Below are 25,311 nucleotides of genomic sequence, written 5' to 3'. Positions count from 1 at the left end.
CAAAGTTTTCTTCAGCTTCCCAAATCGAGATTGGTGAAAGAAACATTAGACGCATGTCATAATCACAGTCCCGAAGTCTCTAGACAAGATGAGAGCGATAGATCTTCAAATTGTAAGTCCGGAGTACATCTTTAATTTTATTTTTTGAAAAACATAAAACCCTTTCAATATTTCGGAGAGAGGGATTCGGATTTTCACGAACGTACAGTAAAATCTTTTAATTAAGTAATCAGTATGTAAGGTTTTGGTTGAAATAAAAAAGCGAGTGTCACGAGCGGGATTCCAACCCACGAACTTCGGCTAAACACGCTGCTGCTTTGAGCTATCTTAACTTCGATCATTTGTCGCCGAGAATCAAAAAGATTACACGACATTTGAAAAATGGCAAAAAGGAGGGAAAATTCAAAAGGTGGGGTTGAGTTGGGAGACGGGTGCCCGAGCGATCGAAGTCGCGATAGCTCACGTGGTAGAGCAGTGGCGTACCTAGCCGAAGATCGTGGGTTCGAATCCCGCTCGTGCCATTGACTTTTTTATCTCAACAAAAACCTTACTTAAGAAGTAATTAATTGAAAAGAATTTATTTGGTCAAGCGGACCACGAAACTTAATAAATGTTAGTAAAAATATTGTTATCATTGTATAAATTATATTTAATCAAAAATATTATACTGCAACAAACATAAATTATTTGAACGGCTTTTTTTTATACTCGATTTTTTTACTTTCTTTAATCTTATGTACTATATTAAAGGTAGATTATATTTATATTTGTACATTTTATTGACATTGGGAAAAAATGTTTAAATATATTGCAAACCGATTTTTCATAATAAAATAGTGTGCAGTTATTTGTACTGGCAATTCATCAGTTGTACTCGCGTAAGATTAAGTGGTTCTTTTATTACATTTAAGGACAAATTGACGAAAAGGGGTAATGAACCAACCTTCCATCTCAACATACCTTTCGAATGGCAAGAAGGAGGGAAAACTCGAAAGGTTCCAATCCCGCTCGTGACACTACCTTTTTCATTTCAACCAATACGTTACACAAAGATTAATTAATTAAAAGAAGTTATTTGGTCAATCGGACTACGAAATATAACGGATTTACTACAGTAAAATATTCAGTTTCTCGTTGAAATTACGCTGCCGGTTTCTTGGTGATGGAACAGTGTTTCCTCATATTGCGAGCAACACGATTAAACGTTTTGTGGTTTACTCTGGGGCGATCAGAAAATTTCTGGAAGTACAACTCGACTGTACGATGCGCATACCGCCACTATCAATAAAAGAGATGCGCGTATCAATTCTCTCTTGATTCGGAAAAATGTGTTTTTCGATTCATTTTGAATGGAATACTGAATGTAACGAATAAAATTGATTTACTTCCAGGAATTAAGATTTGCTCTCATAATGCGAGTTTGGAAAACAATAAAAGAATGTAATCAATAAAGGCAATTAATGTTTATTTTAGTGAAGAAGGAAATTATTGGAATTGACAACAACAAATATGAAATACGTATTTTTTGTTTTTTTGATAGCGTCATTGGTTCAAGAGAAATTCTGTCGGGCCATCTAAAAACGACATCCTGTATAGGTTATGCATTATGGAAAACGGATTATCATCTAAGCATTTCCCATGTTCCGATTTTACTTGCACATTATGCAAGTTTAGTAATCCGAATAAATAAGTAATTTTGGTCGCTGTACCGGCTGAATCACGTCCAGCGGTTTAATAATTCCAGGGCGTTTTGATATGCTAAACCAGCATGACTGATTTGCCTTACGTTATGGTATCGTTCGACGCCGTACAATTTCAATTGAACTAAAATACTTTAAAAACACAAGAATCGTTTATATTCACCATTTTTAATATACTTAAAATTAATTATATAATTTCCCATAAAATTGGGCTAGTATGTATTTCAACATTTTAGAACGATTAATTTTTATAACGACCGTTGTGTGTTTCACATGTGTGTGAACGTAACTTAGACACGATCTTTAGAAATTTTCCACATGGGTGCAGTTCGCCTAACGAAGAGTTATTAACCATTCCTTAATTAACCCCGTTTTAATCATTGTGTACTTGTTACTAGGGGAAAACTATGTTATTAAATTTGCTGAAATTCGCGACCTTACAAAAAAAAACTTTTCGGCCTGAATTGCGGTTCTAATTAAAATGGAGGTCTGTTCGAGAGTAAAAAAAAGTCAGACTGTTAGTGTCAGATTATAGATATTCTACGATATAATTATGCAGAGATGTGTCTTTTTCTTTTTTTTGCCCATTAATTATTAAAAGTGAAAACATCAAGATAGAAATTCCAGGTTAATAATTGCAATTTAATCAAGTCAAAAAACTGTAATCATAAAAATAAATAATAAAAAAATCAAACTATTTCATAAAAAAATTAAGTTTCTACGCAGAAATCAGTTCTGCAGCAAGTTCATTGAAATAGCAGTCAAACAAATCTTGATTCAATTAGAAGAATTACAAGATGTTTCCAACAAAACCGATTTACATCTTCTAAACCATCCTAAAACAGCCCTATCTCTGAAATTCTCGGAACGTTAATAACTTCACGCACAACTTTACCGATTATATATGTTCCGTGATAAAACTCAACATCATCAGATTATAACGTAATCCGTAAGTTCATAAAGTTTCAATAACGGTCGGGGTTTTAAGAGAATATAGGAAAACATGAAATCGAGCAAGGGGAATGTGGGTCGGGCTTATAAAACGTGCTAACCAATTGAAGTTATAAAATCAAAATACGAGAGTAGGTACCACTAAACTTGTTATATCAGGTATGCTTGAAAAAAAAATTATCTTGAAGCTTACGTAATCAAATAAATATTTGCATTGATAAACTGTTTGTTCTTAATAAAAAAGTAGGTAGATATATAAGCAAAATGTTGATGTCAATGCGATTAATTTAACAAAGAAGAGAACAATAAAAATCCAACTTAAAACAAGACAAAAGAAAACCTACCAACAAGAAATATCTTGTCTTTATATTTGTAAAGGACAACAATAAGGCCATCAAGAAGATTCACAAACAGCAACGACTTCCCCTTTCCACCAGTTCAAGTTTTGCCGATAAAACATACTCGGGGGAATTCGTGTAAAAGCTCTCGCAAGTTGGAATACTCAAAACTGACATTCCAAGAGGACACTATATTATTATACTTCCTACGTCAAAAAATAGTTATACTTCTTCTTCCGATCTAGGTTCAAATCGTATTTGATAACAAATTAAACTTGGCCAACGACGGCGATTAGGAGAGAAAAAAATAAACGGGCCCTTTTTCATTTCAGCATAAAAATACCCAACCCCTCGTGGATATATATTTTTTTAATTTCAGAGATGAAACGGGAGACTTTGTGTGTACATAATGGCGATCGTTTTATGAAAACCGCGATCCCTGAAAGAAAAATCTTACACGATTTAAAAACATAGAAATAATACGGGGATATTAAATTATTTTCTTTAATTTTATCTAAAATTACCCAACTGAAATGCAACTTTCTCTTAAAAAAATCAAATTTAAAGATTTATTAAGATTTAAATCAAAGTTCCATTTCAGTTGAGTAATTTTAAAGTTAAGTTAAAATTAAACAAAATATATGTGATGTAACGTTTTAAATATTAAAAAACACACACTCATATTATGTGTGTGTGTGTGTGTGTGTGTGTGTGTGTTTGTTTGTTTAATATTTAAAACGTTACATCACACTCCACTGAAAGAGATTGATGTCATTGAGAAAAAAGTTGTCTTGGCATGGTTTTTCGGCGGGTAAACCAGAAACGAAGGAGATAAAAGAATCCACGTTAGCAACGATGACACCACATAACACCACACACGCTGTACGTCCAGCGGTTTCAAAAAGAAGGATTTTTAAAGAGGACTAATGCAATAAAAAATGAATGACGAATCCACTGGATCAAAAGAAATATTAATTCTTTACATATAAAAACGACGTCTGTCCCTGGCCTGCGGATGCTGGAAAAAGTTTCTCATAAGTCATACCAAGATCACATGATCTAATAAGGGTGAGACCACGAAGGTGCCCGTTGTATGGAGAAATTATCTTGGTAGGGTAATCTTAATAAAAGACTGTAAAAGAAATATCGAATATAAATATACTGAAAGAAATATGACATCCCAAATGACCTATTCGGCCTTAGGGCACGACAGCAGGCACATATCGTTGATCCAATGTCACAAGCCATAAATAGTTAAAATTGTAAATATTCCTTTGAACCTGTATGTATATGTGTTATTTATCTGAACGAATGTATTAATTGGTGGGACTTATTCTTCATAACGAAGAGAAATATCTGGGGAAGTGGAGTGAATTGTGGCGTGTGAATGGAATTTATTAGCGGGAACAGACGGGCTTATCCTCAATTACATTGATATCATATAATATCAATATTGAGAACTGTGGAGTAGTGTAATCATAATTTAACTTGATTTTGTTTTTATGTGTATTTGTATTAATTTGTCCTCTAATTTTGAAGGTCTGAGTACAGAGAAGCAAGCAATAGGATGAAGAAAAAAGATAGTTGGTCACCGTCATATCATAAATCATCATAAATTGGTTGGGGAAGCAAAATAAATAAATTATAATTATTAAAACGCGAGAAAGACGAGAATAAGAGTAAAGGAAGAGAGGGATGGCGATGACCAATGTATTTTGCCGGCTGATGTAAAATAAATTATTTTTCACTGCATTAGTCATTACAAGTACACAAAAAACTGTACACACATTAATTCAGATCCAAGAAGAAACTGCTTTGTGGGAAGCCAAAGAAATCCCAAGGTGCTACAGGAAAAGAAGTCTAGCACACAACACGCACTCGCAGTCCAGAAGAAGAAGGCATTAAATACCAGCTTCTCATTGAAACGACTCGGTGGAGAGGGGGGATCGGCGTGTTCATTCTTACAATTCATACAGAGAGACATGTTTGTAAATTCCTTCAACCTGATGATGAGCTATAAGGTTGAAAACCGGATCGAAAAACAACTACGTGAGTAGGAACTATCTTTTAAAAATAACAACATATCCACTCCACCATTTATCATTCTGTCCTGAAGAAGATGCTGAATAAGGGCCTGACTGCAAGTAAAATCCGAGTGTAGAATGATGTTGAAGCGATGTAAATTGTCGAAAGTTGAAAAACAGTCCCTGGTCGATCTGAATTGAATTGGTCTCCACTGTAGCCTTCATTTAATTTTTTCGTAGCAAATGATAGATTAACCCTTGAATAACATAATAAACAAAATCTCATTTTGGAAGGTTTAGCTATCAGCGAGCTTATCCCCACGTAGCGCTTTGGCCCATGAGAATATAATGCAGACTCCTCAATTATTTTTAAAAATTTTCTTATTTCTTCTATCAGAGAGAGGAGTATATTATTATTCATCAAAAAGAAATGGTTTTATCTTTTATCAAAAGCAATCCTTTTTCTTCTTGTGTTGCGAGACCAACGGCCCCCTAGAGTTTTTTTTTTTCATTATAGCCAGTTGTTCAGCATGATTATATGAGCAAGGGCCATACAATGCAGTGCCATGTACTGCACGCCCCTGCTGAGGACCAAGAAATGGTCTACATGATCCAATAAATTCCAGATTAAACTTCCAAGTCCAGGTAATAAATTTGAATCAACTTTTCACACCTCTTGGGCAGGTTAAGTACGACATCTTCTGAGCCATCATTTCAAATTATATATACATATTCTCTCTCTCTCTCTCTCTCTCTCTCTCTCTCTCTCTCTCTCTCTCNAAAAATAGATATAGACTATGGTTGTTGGACAATTACTAACTAACGTATCTGTTTATAAACATAAAAACATAATATAATTTAATTTATTAGATATAATGTAATTATTTGAATGATTGTACATAATTAATAAGATCGATTGTGATATTTAATTGTGATAGAAAATGGTTGTATATGAATTAGTGAAGGATATGTAATTAAGAATACAGAAAAAAAGCCAATGATATTATTAATAATGTATATAGAATTAATAACTATTAATAACTTAAGGTATTAACTAGGTGTCTGTGTGTGCTAATAATGAATTGTACTGAATATGTGTAAATCTCGTTAAATGTAAGAGTGGTTTATGTAAACCAAATTTTGCGAGAATAAATAAATCATTAATCAATCAATCAATCAATCTTTCTCTCTCTCCCTTCCTCTCTCTCACTCTCTCCCCCTCTCTCTCACTCTCTATCTCCCTCCCTCTCTCTCACTCTCTCTCCCCCCTCTCACTCTCTCTCTCCAGTCTCTCTTTCTCCACTCTCTCTCTCAGTCTCTCTCTCCACTCTCTCTCTCAGTTTCACTCTCCACTCTCTCTCCACTCTCTCTCTCACTCTCACTCTCACTCTCCACTCTCTCTCTCACTCTCTCTCTCTCTCTCTCTCTCACTCTCTCTCTTTCTCTCTCTCTCCCTCCCTCTCTCTCACTCTCTCCCCCTCTCTCTCACTCGCTCTCTCCCTCCCTCTCTCTCACTCTCTCTCCCCCCTCTCACTCTCTCTCTTTCTCCACTCTCTCTCTCAGTCTCTCTCTCCACTTTCTCTCTCTCCCCTCTCTCTCTCTCTCGCTTTGTGTGTGTGTTAAGGTTGAAATAGTATTCTAAAGTGCCAAAGTGTCAAAACCTTTTTAATGCCTTTTACGTTTGTTTTATGATTTTTCCTGGCGCAGATAAATTTATTTTCGGCTGTGGCTTTTCATTAACAAGATTTACATAATTGAACATTGACCAAAAAAAAGCGAAAATCCACTGAAAACCTTTCCCACTTTTGAACATGTTAAGTGTGTCATTCATAAATTAAATCAAAACGGAATTGCGCGCAACTTCTCAAACTGAAAAATATTAGGGTTGACCAGGATTTGCATATTCATTAGGCTGTAAGTGTCCGTTATTGATTTGGCTCAGGCATCACAAGTCAACGAAATATCTTTTCACATGAACAGAACAAACAGTAAAAAATTTGACTGAATATTAATTAACCTGAAGATCACAAGCAAAAACCACAACTTTTTAAAAAATTATAAGTATTATTCCGTAGAGCACTGAGAAAGGCTTAATAAAATCCGAAAATTTGGGAAATTGTCGCAGATTTGTGCCCACATCCCTGATTTAAATCAACCTCCTTTGCACGATGCATTAAATAACATACTATGTGTAAATGTAATATATAACAATTACAATTTCCCTCTTTTTATGGACAATGAAAGATAATGATAAAGAAATGAAATTAAAATAAAAGATAATCAAGTAAAAATAAATATATTGTCTTTATTAAAAGACTACTGCCAGAAAAAACGTAAGGAAATCAAACGTACCAATTCAAAAATAATAGACTGCTTGTAAACCTACCCTATTAGTACAATGATTTCCAGTTCATTAATCTTTTCAAATTATTCTATGAATCAAACAAGGCTCGTCCTTTGATGGCGGCTTAAGGGACTTAATTGAAACAAATTAAACTGCAGGGTAAAAAGATTTTTCGTCATTTACAATAAATCTTACAGGCTGAACAAAGTGGGTTGTGACTTTTTTCGACAATATATCTCAGTTGGTTTACTTGTCCACATCGTTTTCTGAACCTTTGAAAAAATAAAAAATACCCAATTGTTTCAAATTTGATTAAGAAATAAAACAGCGCTAGAGCAATAAAAATGGGATGTAGTTCCAATTTTACCCTTTTGAAGTATCATTAAGTATGAAAAGAAACAATAAGCGGCAATAATGCAATGTTGAAATCATCTAGAGTCATTTCGGAAGGCCTCTTTCACTGTAATCCAACGTTCACTCTACGAGTAAAATGGTTAAAAATTGCCTCTTTTTTTAACATCTCTCGTCTTTTTGTTAAACAGGGTTCGACAGATTAAATTTTAATTACATTAAAAATGTAATTAAAAGCATTATAATCCTACTTTCATTTGAGTTTATCATGGAATACTTAGAATTTAAATACTACAGTTATTTGTTGTAGAAATGAGCGGTCAAGAATGAAGTAGTTTAGAAAGACCCCTTTTTCATTTTTTTCGACGTTTCGACCTTTATTCGGGTCATCTTCAGGGCATAAAGTGTAGTGGTATTCTTGTGGTGTCATTGGTTTTGTTTGAAATTGTTGCGGAACAACTACAGTTTTTGTTTACAAAATGTTGGGTTACGTTTAATCTTTTTAATATTTGAGAATAAATAAACTATTGGTTTCGAAGAAAAGCTAAATATTGGGTTATTTCAACAATCCTTGAGCATGAAAAGTTTAATAACAGCAAATAATAATTCTTGCTAATTATTTTTTAGGTTTTCAACCATTTGCACATTAAATTTATTATTATTATTCATTTTTAAGGGCGTTTTAATATTATTATTAATATCTTTAAAAAGAGCTACTTGAGTATAAAAAGGCTAAATTGTAAAACAGCAACTAAAAAATGTGCCAAATGTTAAGCCGGATATTTCAAACAACAGCTTCAAGTTATAGACGATGAGCTATTATGTTCCTACTAGGAACTTTGTAAAGTTATGGTTAGAGTTTTACGGCCCTGTGTCCCGCGACCAATATTGGTCTATTGTGCAATTCATAAGGTAGAACTAGTGTGTTACTTGTCACAATTAAGTATTCAAATGCCATCCTAATCTAGCATCCTAAAAAATCTAAGATTATGTCGGCTTATTATCTTGACTGATCTTCTGTTCTACGACTATTGTTTTGATTGAGTCCAGCCAGTTGATATATGAAAAAATTATGATGAAAGAAATCAAATGAGATCAACTATGTTGATAATGACAAGAGAGGAATTGAGAGTACCTTTTGAAAATCCTATCATCCAGAGGTTAGCGTTTCAGAAATCAATTATTTTTACATTTTAAAGCCTTTTCTAAAGTTAAGATACATTTTACTCAACAACCGATAGGTAATAATTATCACAATATCAAGTTATAAAATAAAAAACTTGGTCAATAACACCTACAGCAGGTAGCTCGAATCGTAACTCATTATTTAGTCGTGTAACTTCGGCGTAGGTTCATTTTTTACTACGGTCTGCGATTTCTCTATGGGTATGATCGAGTTGTACACTGTTGTCTGTTGCCCTAGTTTTCGAAGGGAGATCATCACTTTGGCAGATGATAAAGTTTTCAGGCGAAGCATGAAGCACCGAAAACCTGTCAGAAGGTGATACAGAACCTTCTGAACGCAGCGAGGGGGGTCGTCACTAGACCTGATGGTAAGGTCTTCAGGTGAAGCACAAGAAGTCTAACACCATCGGAAGAGGATACAGAACCTTCTAAACGCATCGAGGAAGAAATATTGTCATTTGACTATATGGGATACGGCCTCAGACGAAAAGCAACTGAGTAGTCATTAAAATTGGCTTTGGTTTTTCAAAAATGTAGAGGTGAGTTTGTTTCCAGATGGCAATGCTTTGAATGCAACCTTTACGTTTTGTTTGAATACTGATATGTATTAAAAGTCAAATACCAAACTGTTATTAGCAAAAATAAAGCTACAAAATAAGACTTCTGAATTTTGTCTAGAGTAGACAAAATTGAAGTAAAGCATTATTTCACTTTGCATATAACCTTGATATTGTCTATCCCAAAAGCAGTTCTTTTTAAGAACGTTATATTATCAGCAGATCCAAATTCCTGCTAAAATATTCATAAAAGTGGAGTCGAGACCCAACTAATAATAAATCTGTTTTGAAACGTTGGAATTTTTGTTAAAATGTAATACCATTTTTTTAAATTCAAATATTGTTGAATATTTCAACTCAAACTCCGTCGACTTCAAAACTCACAAGCTATTGAGTAGATTTTATTTTTTAAAAATATTCAGTCTGATTGTGTTATTTAAAGTGCCAAGTTTAAAAGATTTGCTCAACAAGAAGTTAAATAAATACAAGATCGTAGAAAAATTAATGAAAACGGGGCAAAATCTATCACAGCCATGAATTTATTTAATGGTACCCGCATATCGACGGTATGACTGCATAATAAATACTCGAGATTTATCCCCGGCTTCCAGCCCCTAGGCCGGAGAAATTCAATTTTGTCCGGTTTTAATAATGAACGAGAGAAATATCCCAGATATTCCTCGTGTCAATAATTATTTTAAGATTAAAGGAACAGGTATCATATAATGAAAAATTTCAAATTTACCAGTGCTTTGTGAAGAATTTTGATAAATAAATACTTACTCGGTAGTGCGACTGGCCATCTTTGAAATGGGTTTTCGTACTCGGCATGAGTCCTTGTGACCTGTTTTTCCGTCAACCTCATTTTAAAACACCTAAAACAAAATAAGGAAAAGATTATTATTTTATATAATAGTACATATTTCATTACAAAATAAGGCCCCTGTTGAAATAGTACACTTTTTATCATTTTATTTATTTATTTAAATTTAATTAACCGTAAATAGCCGGAACGAAATAAAGAAAAATCTGAGATACAAGTGCCTCGAATTGAATTAACAAAATATTTGTTTAAAAAAATTTCCGTACAAAAATAGCCCTATGGAAATCTCATAAAGTAAAAGTACGCCCCATTTCAGAATAAATAATACATTATTAGTTGTCATACTTGATGATTTTCAAATTTTTGTCAGCTTGATCAAACATTATCATCATGTTGTTCAGTCTCGTCTCGCTGAGTGACAGTTAGCAAAATTAGTCTTTAGTGATGATCACTGACCAGGATTATCAAGGATGACAGTAAATAATAGAAGATCCTCGTTTATTATTGAAACCATCAAAAGCTCTTAATTTCGTATTGGGTCGGTCAATTGTTTTTAATTCTTACAGTATAATTAATTTATTTTAAATTTTATATTCAAATAGATAGTAAGTGTAACGTCTTTGCTCTATATACAACCAACTATAACCGATTACAAGTAAAATTTACGGAGCCAAATTCGAAAAAGGAGAGTGGTGTGTAAGAAATATTAGGAAAATAATAAATGTGTGAAAATGTTTGCAATGTAAGAGAAGTGTTACCAAAAATAGTGTCCTAGGAAAAGTGGAAGGAACTAGAAGGGAGGGAGACCAAGAAATAACATGGAAATATAACGTTGAATAAAATTTAAGGATGAGAGTTGTTAACTAGGGAAAAACGGCACGAGACTATCCAGATGGAAGAACACTGTAACGGAGCCTAGAGGCCTGTAACACCAGCTTAAGTAAGTAAACAAAAAAAGTCGTTTATAATTTCATTTAAAATGATAAATAAATTTAAAAACTAATTATAAAGTTTTTTAGCTGTACTACGTTCTGACAAATATAAAAAATGTATTTGGTAAAAATAATTCAACGTGGTCTGCCTATTTTCGCTGTATTTCTGCCAGATTTGTTTTAAGCATCAATGCTTTCAACAAAAATAAGATGAATAAGATGACGTGTTATAACAAATAAATTTCGTAAATGAAAACGTATTCGGTCAAAAGTGTTCATGGATAATACTAAATATCGGGCGCTAGGAATGCTAAACCAGCATGACCGATTTGCCTTGCGTTATGGAAGCTTTCAGCGCCGTACAAATTCAATTGTATTAGAATACTGTAAAATCATTTCATAAAACCACATAGAGTCAATATTGGCCCAAATTAGATTAATGAAAGTTTCGAAGTGCTGACATATCCTCCAAAACGGGACAAAAGGACTGTCCGTTTTCTTTCTAATTTACCTCGTTCATCGTTTTATAACACATAAATTATAGTTTGAAAACTGGCCATTAATTATATCTGAGATGGCATACATAAAATAGTAGGTTAATCAAAGATTCATTTTTTAGGTTTTACTTATGGTACAACAAATATATTTGAAACCGTTAAACTATAGCAATTATCAATTGATTTATTAATATTGTTTTAATGTAAATGTAAAAATATTCGGTAAAAATAATCCAACGTGTTCCGCCTATTATAGCATTGTTCTTGCCAGATTTTGTTTCAGCTTTCAGGAAAAATAAGATGACTAAGATGGCCAGGTAGTAGGACAAACAAATGTTCAACTTTTGCGAGAACAATTAATAAAAAGTTACGTACTGCATCCACAGAGAGAAGTATAATCTCAGACCAAGATAAAAATCGTCCTATGGTAATGGAGCTTTTTAACTTGATGTAATTAAAAAGCAGGAATAAACCCAATTTCAAACAAAGCCCCGAGTTCCTCGTCGTGAATAAATAATACTTCGCGGGCGCTAGGAAAGCTAAACCAGCATGACCGATTTGCCTCGAGTTATGAAAACTTTCAGCGCCGTTCAAATTCAACTCTATTGGAATACTGTAAAATTACGTCATAACACCATATAGAGTCAATATTGGCCCAAATTGGATTAGTGAAAGTTTCAAAGTGCTGACATATCTTCCACAAATGGACTAAAGGACTGTTTTATTTCTAATTTACCTTGTTGATCGTTTTATAACACATAAATTATAATTTTGAAAGCTGGACATTAATGATATCTGAGATGGTATAAATCAAATTCGTAGGTTAATCAAAGATTCATTCTTTTTAGGTTTTACTTATGGTGCAAGAAATAAATATATTTGAAACCGTTAAACTATAGCAATTATCAATTGAATTATTAATATTGTTTTAATGTAAATGTAAAAATATTCTGTAAAAATAATCCAACGTGTTCCGCCTATTCTCGCTTTGTTCTTGCCAGATTTTGTTTAAGTATTCAGGAAAAATAAGATGGTTAAGATGACCAGGTAGTACCTACAAACAAATCTTCAACTTTTGCCAGAACAATTAATAAAATGTTACGTGCTATATCCACTGCGAGAAGTATAATCGCAGACCAAGATAAAAAGCGGCTTAAAGTAATGAAGCCTTTTTTTATTCTTTTTGTAATTAAAAAGCCGAGATAAGCCCAATTTCAAAGAAAACGCTGAGTTCCTCCTCATGTATAATTATTAAATCTCGGGCGCTCAGAATGCTAAACCAGCATGACCAATTTGCCTTGCGTTATGGAAGCTGTCAGCGCCGTACAAATTCAACTATTGGAATACTGTAAAATACTTCATAAAAAGGTATAGAGTTATATATACAATATATTTGAAACGGTTAAACTGTAGCGATTATCAATTGACCTATTTACATTGTTTTGATGTAAATGAAAATATACTCATTTCAAATAATCTATAGACAAATCGTGACTCTTTTGCACGATGACAGTTAAAAGATTAATACGATATGGTTTCAAAATCACTGATGGTTTCTGTTTTTGATTATTAGTTGAGCGATACAACGTCAATATCCAAAATATAAAGAAGCCCTAAACGTAATTGATATCAATACAGTATGTGTTTACTTTCTGTATCAACTATTTAACATTTTGTGCTGTCAGTTGTGGATATTACTGTATTTAATTAAACATTTTTTCCCATTTTTTCATAGAAAAATAAACGACAACGAAAATTAAACGTACTTCTCTTTATTAACAAAAATTCACATTATTATAATAATATTATTTATTTTTTATTTAAAGTTAAATATTCTGTATGTAAATATTTATTGAACGTCCTGGATAGCTTGCTTTGCAGAAAAGTTTTAAATAAAAAATCGAGCCAGTTTATTTACAAAAGTCATGTAGAAGTGGAGTTAACTCGAATCGATTTGCACGAGCCGAAGGAAACGAATCGGTTTCCCTCGCATCCACATCTCGTTGCGTCAGCGTCTAATTTTCTCCTGAATTGTCTCAAGTCGGTCAATTAGCATCGTCAACCGAAGAAATGTGAGCATGCAAGAGGCGCTTCCATACAACAAAAGGGAACGGCGGACCATTAAAAGCAGACAAAAACCAGTAATAGAAAGGAGTTTTCCCACCTTTTCGGAAATTGGTATAGATTTCAACTCATTTTCCGTTCTTTCGCCTTCCAACGTAGGAAAATTAACCGGCGTAATTTGGTTATTTTACCTCCATCATCGTAAGGCATGCTTGAAACTGTTTAAACGTACAGAATTATTGGCGATTTGAGACTACGTAAGAAATAAATAGCCTTAGGGGATGAAAAAGTGTGACAGCGTGCAATAACTCATAGAAGGCAAAGAATAAACAAGCACGGACTTTACAAACTTCATTTAACTTGAAACTTGATAAGTATGAAGAATTCTCAATTAAAGTTATACTCAAGAAATAATCATACAAAATTTTTCAAATTTAAAGGCAAATTAATAACCATTTTTTTCGATATTTTTAATGATTTCAAATAAAAAATTATTCCCAATTGTTAGTGCAAAAATGATCTCAATGTTCTTACTTACGAAAGTAGAATGAAAAAATTCAGTTTGTTCCTCCTTTTTATTTTATTGCTTTTTTGAGGGGGTTGGATGATTTATCTAATTAACCATTTTTCCAATAATATTAACTCTTTAATTTAAAATTAACCCTTTTTTGCATCAAAGTAATCTTTCTTAATTTCAAATATTAACCCTTTTTAAATTATGATTATCCCTCTTTAATTGCAAATTAACCAATTTAACATTAAAGCCTAGGAGGATTTTAAGAGCCCAATTATTTTATATCATAAAAAATTGTCAATTATGCAGTTTTTTAATACTTTAAAGAAAGGATCATCAGTTAAAAAAGTTATTTTGGTGCAAAAAAAGTTTTATTTAACGGGCAAAGCTATAAATGTTAATCTTCATTAAATCGTTGTTTTTTTCACTTTGTAGTCGGTCCGTCTTTTCTCGCTGTGTTCCTTACAGATTCGTTTTAGCGTCGATAATTTCAAAGCTAGATGATACGACAAACAAATTTTTAATTAATGGTAGGTCAATCGACAAAGATTGACGTTTTAAGTATTTAAGTTATCCATTGTTTTTATATAAATAAATAAAAATATATTCGGTCAATAGAATCCATTTAGGTCCGCCTATTCTCGCTTTGTTTATACCAGAATTTGAGAAAGATATATTTAGATTTTGGTAGACAAAAGTATTCATTATGCACACTCTGAAAATTTTCTTAAATAAATTAATGTGTCATTGGCTAGAATAAGAATACAGTTGGATGGCACGCGCCACGTCAGGGTTATAAACGGGGTGAGGCGAGGTATTTCGGTAAATACGAACGATATACACTTAGGTTTTCTGCCTTAATTTAAGTTTTTTGATTTATTATATTTTATTGAAGAATAGAGCAGATAATGGTGACATGGTTTTGAGCCGTCATAAATAATAAATCAAAGTCAACAAAAAAAGAGCGGAAAAATAACAATTTAAGACATTTCAATACATAGTAAGCAGAACTTCACATCAGGCTGGCGTATTTAATATTTCTTATATCAGGGGCTTTTGTAATTTTTTTTTATTGGTGGAATATAAAAGATTATTAAAAGTCAATTTTCAAGTTAGCCAACGAAATGTATTAAATATATTTTTTCGATGTCATGATATCACAGCATACCGAAATTTATATTGAGAAGAACATCAATGTTGAGGACAAACTCGAGGTCAAATTGCATTTTCCGACGTTTGATCTCCATGATTTGTTATTCGATTTAATACAGCGACGTAGAGTGGAAGCGAAAAATGGGTCGTCAGTTGATTACCGTTTTATCATCCTGAATATGAATAAGAGAAATATCAGTCAATCCTTAAGGGCTGATTTCTTTTTGAATGAGTCAATTTTGCATGTGATGTGAATATGTTATGCAATGAATTATTAAACACGACAGAGACTTTTATCCGAAAGGAAAATCAGTGAGGGGACGGATATTCATATATATTCATTTCACCTCTGCGGTCTAACTGGAAAAAGTTGGTTATCTCCTGTCCCTTTATAAAAGGTACGGTACAGATACAAATAAAGGATTCTAAAAATCGGCTTTCCTTCCTTTTATCCTGTACCGTTGACATCCCACATCCTGACAACAAATATACAAAAAAAAAGATTTCTTAATTTGGATAACCCTTACTAATTGGCGTTTAGACATTTTTGCTTTGGAAAAAGTCGTTTAAATAACATTTTGGCTTCACGATAGAAAATAATAATGCTGTGAAAAGAGAAAAAATAAATTAAACATGATCTACAATAACAACTCGTTTTGTTTGATATAAAATCAAACAAATCAATCTCCAATCATTGAGTTACAATGCCTGGTATGCTTCAGAAAAAACAATCAAATATTTACGATATCGTAGCAGACGAAACACCATTTTATATCAAATAATCGAACAGTTAGTCATTATTTTTCATTCTGCATGTATACGTTCATTGGACAACATATTCAATCACAAAAAATAAAAAAATATTATAAATACTGCAGATTTTCTTATTTATTAAAATCAAATAATTAAAATCATTTCTACACAATAATAGCAATCAAAAATATTTTTGATTCTCGCACCCTTTATAAAATATAATTATGTGATTTGTTTAAGTAAATTAAAGAAGAACTTAATAAATTCTATGATAAATATGTTTATTAAAATGATTATTGAAAACGATTATTTACCAAATCTCAAATATATTCTCATGCCAATCACTTTAAGAAAAAAAAATGGGGGACATCAAATCAACAAAGACATATTAAAATAAGGTTAAGTATTACAAGTAAGCCGATTAAAATTAAAACCAAGAACTGGAGTTCTTTTGACAGAAAGCATTAAAAAGTATAACAAAGCTAGGGTAATTTAAATATTGGGAGTTTGTACAAAAATACTTTTAAAAAAACACGCCTAAAGAGCTCCCTGACTGATATTATAATAAATAACCAAGGGGAAAATATAGAAAATGAGGATTGAGTGGTTGGAAATGTCAACAGGGACTAAGATGAAAAGTCACTTAGGATAAAATGCAATATGTGGTGTTAATGACCGATAATTAATGATTATTTGTAGATCGTGAAATGTGGTCTAGTGTGACATAGGTTTAGAAAAACATTTTCTCTTTCGTGCCAACGTTTTGATCTTTATTGAGATCATCTTCAAGGCCTGGGATTTACAAACATTGTTTAAATTATACAAATGCATATAGGATATGAAAAAATGAATTGATATTATTGAAATTTTAGACTCAATCAAAGTATTTGTACTCACTCAACGTGTTTGTGTGGATGTCATTATTGTCGTGTTGAGAGTGCCAGTGAGATATTGAAAAATCATAGATATGTTGCTTTACTCTTATCCAGATATTGAGATGTAATTCCGACGTAAGTTGCCGGAGAATTTAAACAATTGATTTTATAAATTACATCAGACTTATTTGTTACTGGTGTGGGATCTTTAATTTTGGAAAAAAGGGTGTGAATATTATAGGTTTCACAACCTACATTAATGTGAAGAATGACGTACTTGGCCAAAATGGCACAGCAAGGCCATGATTTTCTATATTTGCTTAAAGTAGTAATATCACAATCTGTTCCGATGAATATATTATTTAAGCATTTTGTCAAAATTTATTTATTTTTAAGTATATGATTTTAAATGGAAAATTATTGTCGGTAAATGATATCCACTTGAGTGTTGGATTTTTTTGTAACATAAAAGAGAAAACACTTTACAACCAATTATGACAGGAAAAATCTACATCATCAACACTGTCAAACACTCAATCGAATCTTTCTCAAGTACCTTATATATAAAAATAAGAGTACGATCAAGCAGCAAAAATATATGTAAAAATATGATCAAAAGAAAGAAAATAATAAAAATATCCAGTATATCCACGATTAATTGATAAAATAAACAGGTGAATAAAACAATGGTAAGCGTTTATAATCTATAAATAAAATTTTTACGTTGAAATATTCAAACTTTTAATAAAAATCTGTTTGGTTATTCAAACAATGAGTGGGGAGAGAAAAAAATTTAAGCCTCGTTTCATTTAATCTGCATTCGAATCAGATTTATTCGTTTAATTCCACGTTTCATGAACCAATTTTCTAGGCAAACAACACTCTCCGTCGCCACTCCGGGCCGAGATTATATTTAACGCGCGTAGAAAATCCCTCCCGTCGTAGTTTTTCGTCAAGGTTTAATTAATTGGCCATTATTCCGTTAAGTAATGCAAATCTGTTCACGTCCGACGAAGCGAAACTTAAACATTACGTAACAAACGAGGTGAATATTTTGGTTTGTTAATTTTTATACCGGTTGCCGACCCCTGCTGGGAGAGTGTAGGCGTCCAATTATTTTATTTCAACCAATCGATGATCGGTTTTAATTGAGATTAACTCTAGTCAAGCGTAAAAATGGTAGCGAGCTGGTACCACCTTCGATTTTCTCCTCTCAAATCGCTTGCCAAAGCTTATTTCCCTGAGATTTCTTTAGATTCTACCTGATATATATATATATATTTTAGAAAACTTCTATTAACAGCAAATCAATAAAATATATATNGTATATATTTATATTTATATATCTGCTTACAATTGAGACAAAAATAAAATACATCTGATAGGGTTGAGAGGTTATATAAAAAAGATATATAGACAATGAATTAGAAAAATAAAAATAACCTTAAAAGAAGGAATCAAATACATAATTGAAGCTAGACAATCTTGAATCGAAGAGACCAGGCAACCCGGATATAACCAATGACATGGCGGCATTTTATGGTAGAGTTGAGGAATTCTAATAGATGAGACGCAGAAAGCCGATGCGTACCAAAAAAAGATATACGCATACGGAGTACCGAGAATATACACCCAAGAAAAGAAAAAATCCTAGATTCACAGAATCCCAAGAACCGCACAGGATACTTTGTTCATCCATACGCTCTATCCACGGGGTATGATTCAAATAAAAAAGCTCTCTACGGAATTTTAAAATGCATCGGGGGACCGCGGTAGCCGAGTGGTTAGCATGAGAGACTCTCACGCCGCGGTCGTGGGTTCGATTCCCACCGTCGCCTCTGGCCCTTTTCTCCCGATAACCCCCAATTTGAACAACATATATAAGAATTCGTCATGGCTAATATGCATAGATCATAAGACAAATAAAAAAAAAATCTTAAATCGGACGAAGACAATCCGTTTGAACGATAAATAAGCCAGGGTAAAGGAGAAAAGCTGAGGGTAGAGAGAAAAATTGGTAGAAGGAGCGGCAGGTGATGGGACATCTCGGCTAGGTGAACTTACTCCAGCCAATAAAGTAGATAATTGGTCACCACAGAAAGGGATATTTAGAAGTGATTCTACTTCGATTCTTTTCACTTTAAATATATCTATTCGTCGTTGGCCACATAAGAAATCTTTTACGCGTTTTGCACCGTCTGCGATTCATTCTGTGCCCCCATTCTTTCCCTCTTTCATGGACGGAAAATGTTAATTCAACTATATTGATCGCATTTTCAGAAAAGATAATGGAATTACATTAAAGGTTGGACAATATTTCACCCGCCTCGATCTATAATCTCGGCTCACGTCATAACTCCAGAGTACGTCGGAGTTGTTAAGGGACATAAATACATTTCTTGTCCAAAGGTAAAATAAATGTCAGGAACCAAATCTGCATTACGTGGGTTTAGTTTATTTTTGAAAATATCATAGGGCTCTTATTTTTATTAATTATTTTAATGTTAAGAAAAAACATACTACATCTTATGTTAAAATATGTTTTGTCTTAATAATCGTTTTAATTAAATATTAAAAAAATTGAGTAATTACATAAGGTCAACATAATAGTGTTGCTGCAGGGTTGTAAAAAAAATTGCAGCTTCACCAAATTCAATTTTATGAAAAATGGCAACAAAATTTTGAAAATCGGTTAAGAAAAAATTAAATATTGCATACATAACGCCGTAAAACTGATACTGCAAAAAACTTGGTAATTGTGATTAAGCCAAAAAAATTTTTTTTTCGCTTTTCTACTTGATTTATAATACTTATGAACTACTTATGACTTCACGTACTTAATACCACACTGGATTTTTTAAATAAACTTTATAGAAGTACGTTGTGGAAGTTTTACATCTGTAATAAATTAATTAATTTATCTTAAGTAAAGTATTGGTCGAGATAAAAAGTCAGTGCCACGAACGGGATTCGAACTCACAACCTTCGGCTTATTGGGAAAGGAGGGGGGAATTTCAAAAAAGGTGAGGTTGAGATGAGAAGTTGGTCTCCGAGTGGATCGAAGTCACGATAGCTCAAGTGGTAGAGCAGCGGCATATTTAGCCGAAGGTCGTGGGTTCGAATCCCGCTCGTGGCTATAACAAACGTGGAGATCATAACATAACGTATGATATAGAGGGAGTGTTGCTCAACTAGGTCCTCGAACTTTCTGTGACCAACAAAGAATGGATTTACATAAATAAAATGCGGACGTTTTATGTCTGATTTTGCGGTGAAGTTTTGTTTTGCGTGTGCTGAATTATTGTTTGAATCGTATGTGTTGTAGCCGTTATTAGGTAACTGTTTTTATTGTTTTTACATCGATTTTGTATTCCAATTTTTCCAGTGCTAATGTTTTAGTTTATCTGTTCAAAACCAGAACTAAACCCTCATTCATATACAAGGTGTCCCAGTTCCTTCTGACGAAACTCAGGGAATCGATTCTACTCTTCGTTTGGAGCAAAAAATGCTGAGGAGAAAATTTTCGGAAAGTTCTCTATTTTGAAGATATTCGTCAATTTAAGTTTTTCAAATTTTCGCTACCTGACCACATAAAAACGCTTACAACTTCCAAAATGTTGAGACTACAACAAATCATATTACACCATTTGAAAGAACGCTAAATTTGCTCTAAGATACTTCTTTGCAATAATCTGAATCATATAAAATCTTAGCCAATATCAGTTGGAGCATGTCAAAATTACAAAATTTTGGTCATGATTCGTTCTACTGATGTTACAAAAAAATACCTACAATTTGTCAAATTTTACAAAAACTTCTTCATCTAATATGCTTTACGTTGATATATACAGATTTTTAAATAACGTTCTAGTAGAGTTGAAAATTGACAATTGAATGTTCGAAAACGTGAGCTAAGGTAAATTTGAAGGGGGGTAGAAATAAATCAATTAAAACTTGCTTTGTAAAATAAAAGTGACACATCTGTAATCTCACTATATATATATAGAATATCACTATATTCTATATGTAATCACTATATAGAATACTACACTATGTAATCTCACTATATAGAATTTTTTATTTTTTTATATATATATATATATATATATAGAATACTACACTATGTAATCTCACTATATAGAATTTTTTATTTTTTTATATATATATATATATATATATATATAGAGAGAGAGAGAGAGAGAGAGAGAGAGAGAGAGGAAGAAAAAATTCTAATAATCCCATTCAACATTTTTTTTAAATATTTTATTACAATCTGTAATTTTTGGTACAGCTTGTAAATTGATGATATATTCACAAATATTTCTTCCACTCCACTTCACTAAACTTCATTACCAACTTCTCAAAAGGAGGGCGCGAGGCCATTTCCTCTTGAGACGCCTATGGGATTGATTGTAGGGGTGGGTTGTCCTGGACAAGGCTGCAGTGATGGGAGAGATTATTCTGGAACTTGGTAAATTTGGGGGAAAGAATTTTTCGATAAATGGGATTTTAAGGTTGGAGGATTTATCCTCTGGAAACCCCAACCACTCAGCCACCTCGGTCCCACTAATAATTCAAGTATAACAATGCTTCTAAGTTCACTAGTGTGTTTGGAAACATGCGATGACGTCTTTTTTGTCTCTGTTTAAAAACAATTTTTTGAATATACCTCGTTTTTGGCTCTGACCTGTCATTAACAAAACTTACGTAATGGAACTTTGCCCCCCACCTAACAAAACGAAAAGCTTTTGTGTATTTGTATAGAAGTTAATATTCGTAAGGCTTTTAAAGAAGTTAAATATTATACAATACTTGTTAATTGCCGCAATATTCTACGCACCCCGAATGATACAAAGAAATTAAATACAAATTTTATAGGAATCCACTCTTCCTATAAACAAAGACAAATTCCTTTAATTCGGCTCCTACACAAATAGCGCAACATATTAAAAATTGCTGCGATAAAAAATTAGTCGTGACTTTTAAAAAAATATTGCAACGATAAATATCTAAAGCCCTTTGGCGGTGCCCGTGATTAATTCAATATTTGGAAATTAATCATCTATAGCCCGCTAAGATTCGTTCCATGTCAGTCTGTTGTCAGACATAATTCGGCTTTGTAGGTTTGACAAACGTCTACCAAAAATGAGCACAATCAATCAAGCCAAAACAAACCTTTCAACCTAGAATATTTATTTACAAACCAAGCCAAATATTTATTTTAAATCCCCTTCAATTAACCAATCTTCAATCAAGATTTTGGTTGAGATTAAAAAGTCAGTGTCACGAGCGGGATTCGAACCCACGACCTTCGGCTAAATACGCCGCTCCTCTACCACTTGAGCTATCGTGACTTCCATCCACTCGGACACCAACAAGTCACGATAGCTCAAGTGGTAGATTGAAAATTGGTTAATTGAAGGGAATTTGTTTGGTCAATCGGACCACAAAGCCTAATAGATTAATTTTAAATTTTTAAACTTGGAGATATAAAAGTAAAGTTAGAAAATAAAATGTACAATTACGATTTTTAATTTTTTCTAAACAATAAATTCCCATACTTCTTTATAGGTACAATTCTTATATTTTAATTATAAAATTTCGATTTACTTCTATTAACACCAAAGTATATTTATTTATTTAAAAACACTCATTTTGCGTTGTTACAAGGAGTTTGAACAGAATACATATTTTTTACGATTTTTAATTTTTTGTAAATAATTAATTCCCATACTTCTTTATAGGAACAATTCTTATCTTTTAATTATAAAATTTCGATTTACTTCTATTAATGCCAAAGTATATTTATTTATTTAAAAACACTCATTTTGCGTTGACAAGGCGTTTGGACACAGTATATATTTTTTACGGTACTACATTTACGTCTGTAGCGTTTGCTAAAGCCTTTCAAAATTTTAAAAAAGAAAAATTTAAAATATCAAAAAAACGTTCTTTTTTAATAAATAAAGTGTAATTCAGTTTTCTCAAAAGGTTTTTTTTAATAAAGGAACATTACTAAGTATAGTCGTGGTAGGACATCTTCAGATTTGACAATGACTTTCTTTTCCAATCGGCTTTGGTGAAATTTATAAGTTATAATCTATTAGAATCGATTGTCTGCAAAAGAAGAAAAGTTTCAAATCTCTCCGGCTCAGACTGAACTTCGATTCAAAGAGGATTTAAAAGCAACCGTCGAAAAACCAAGATGCCAAAAGCCGAAGTTTTATAACTCTCGTAAAAATAATTTTTTATATATGGAAAATTCCCAGCTGAAGCCCTATAAAGCTATTAGAGGCGTTTCGTGGAAAGTGTAATAAATAACTGTTTGTAGAAATAATTAAACTTTCCCTCTATTTGTTTAAGCATACGGCAGCGCAGTTCTCAGAAGAGTACAGAGAAACGGAAGCTACCAAAGAGCTGAAAATTAATATTTTAGGTTCTCATGGGTCGGATATAAATTTAGCTAAAGAGTGAAACAGCGTTTGAGAATTTTCCGGAAGAGCAAAACAGCACCAAACCGGTAAATGAATGAGTATGAAACAGGTAGAATAGGATTCACCTAAGTAAACGGTTTAGTTTGCTGGAATAACAAAAAACTCCAAAGCAATCCAGATAACATCAGCCGATATTCTAGAAAAATTGCTACTGTAAAACAAGTTCAACACAATTTATAATTTGAATAAAAACTTTTAATTTATTTAAATCTTAATCTATGCATGTTGAATATACTAAGAACACAAACACTACGTAAGGGAAAAGGAAAATAAATTCAACCCCTCCACATAAATTCTGTCAAGCGTTTGACAGTAAAAAATGCCCATCCTATGAACAACTTTGAAATAGTCAACTGTTAACAATAAACACAAATTCTCAAACTGTCAGTAAAAGTTTAAAAAATATTTAAAAAAATAATATTTAACAGTGTTATCAAATTACAGGAAATCTTACAAGACGACAACATTTCTGAAAAAAATTCTTTCTGTAACTTTATAATAAATTGGGCTATTATGTTAATTTTATCGTTTTATATAGTGTTATAACTTGTGAGTAGGATACTGAGAACAGCAATCTGATGAGTTTCATACCGTTGCATAATTAAATTCAACTATGAAACATGGGATTATTAAACTTACCAGGATAGGATAAACCACTCCTTAAGTACTTAGTGGGACACGGTCTTATTAAAATTATTAGGTAGAGAAATTATACTTGGCCTTCTATGAAATGTACACCGTTTCTGCCCGTTTCAGTAGTTGTATCGGTATCGAATTTTAAATTATGATTTTTGCAATTTTCTACTTTAGTAAGGGACATTCAACTTATCATTTTACAATTCCAATTGGTTTTACGATTTGAATAAATCATCTATACACATCACAAATCCCGCATGACAAAAATCTATATAGATTCTTAAAGTTTTTACTAATATGTTACGTGATCTACTAGCCTAGAAAGTTCTGCCTTGGTTGATTGACAAGGACGAAATCTGAATCGGGACGGGGTCATTAGGTTTATTTGATTCCATGAAGGAACTGTTGTCAACTACTTTTAGGAACACCGATCAGTGACTGTTTCTTCTGTAGTTTTCGCCTGGTTTTAATAAACAGTTAAAAAAATTTTAAAAATATTCAGCCTTTTAAACAATGTAAAAGATTGTAACAAAACAAACCCTTTGAACTGTAGTTCATGACTTGAAATGAGTGAAAATCTCACCGTTTTCTGCTCAACTTTTCCAAATTTTAGAGTTGTGTTGTTTTGGTTTTCTTTGTAAAATACTTAACAAACTTAGACTTGAAGTTTGATGGTAAAAATCTTAGAATTTTATCGTAAGCATTACTGGCTTTGAAATCAACGGCAATATGTATATATTTTTATATTATATAAAAATTCAGCATGGTGTAAAATGTTTTTTGATTTATTACCAAAGAAAAGTAATTTTTACAATTCCAATTGGTTTTACAATTTGAATAAATAATCAACATTGTCGGATTTATTATTGCAAAATTAAGACGTTTGACTTTTTCCTAGGATTATCAGACAAGCCCGGGAGTCTCTTTGGCACAAATTTTGCTGACATTTATGATTTATGGACTTATTAATCGCTTAATTATGACTCGACATACATTTATGTGTTATATGTTTGTGTATACAATTTATATGTCTTGTTTTCCTTTTATTGATAATTTGAAAACCGGGGCTAACACCGGAAGATGAGAAAGTAAAAAAAAAAGGCTAGAAAATATCGAAATCA

At 32.4% G+C, this 25,311-nt stretch overlaps 1 protein-coding gene across 2 annotated transcripts in view; it reads right to left on the bottom strand.

Moving 5' to 3' along the window:
* Positions 1-25,311, bottom strand: part of LOC106673358 (synaptotagmin-15-like) — a 118,545-nt gene that overhangs the window by 74,479 nt on the left and 18,755 nt on the right. For both annotated transcript variants that reach the window (XM_014405448.2, XM_014405449.2), the window contains exon 2: positions 10,234-10,325. In XM_014405448.2, coding sequence (XP_014260934.1) covers positions 10,234-10,315 — 82 coding nt within the window. In that variant the 5' untranslated portion in view covers positions 10,316-10,325. The remainder of the gene's footprint in view (positions 1-10,233; positions 10,326-25,311) is intronic.

This window comes from Cimex lectularius, unplaced genomic scaffold (genome assembly GCF_000648675.2).
Source record: "Cimex lectularius strain Harlan isolate CLEC.00 unplaced genomic scaffold, Clec_2.1 scaffold106, whole genome shotgun sequence".
Lineage (NCBI taxonomy): Eukaryota > Metazoa > Arthropoda > Insecta > Hemiptera > Cimicidae > Cimex > Cimex lectularius.
This window is presented reverse-complemented; position numbering and strand designations above follow the sequence as displayed.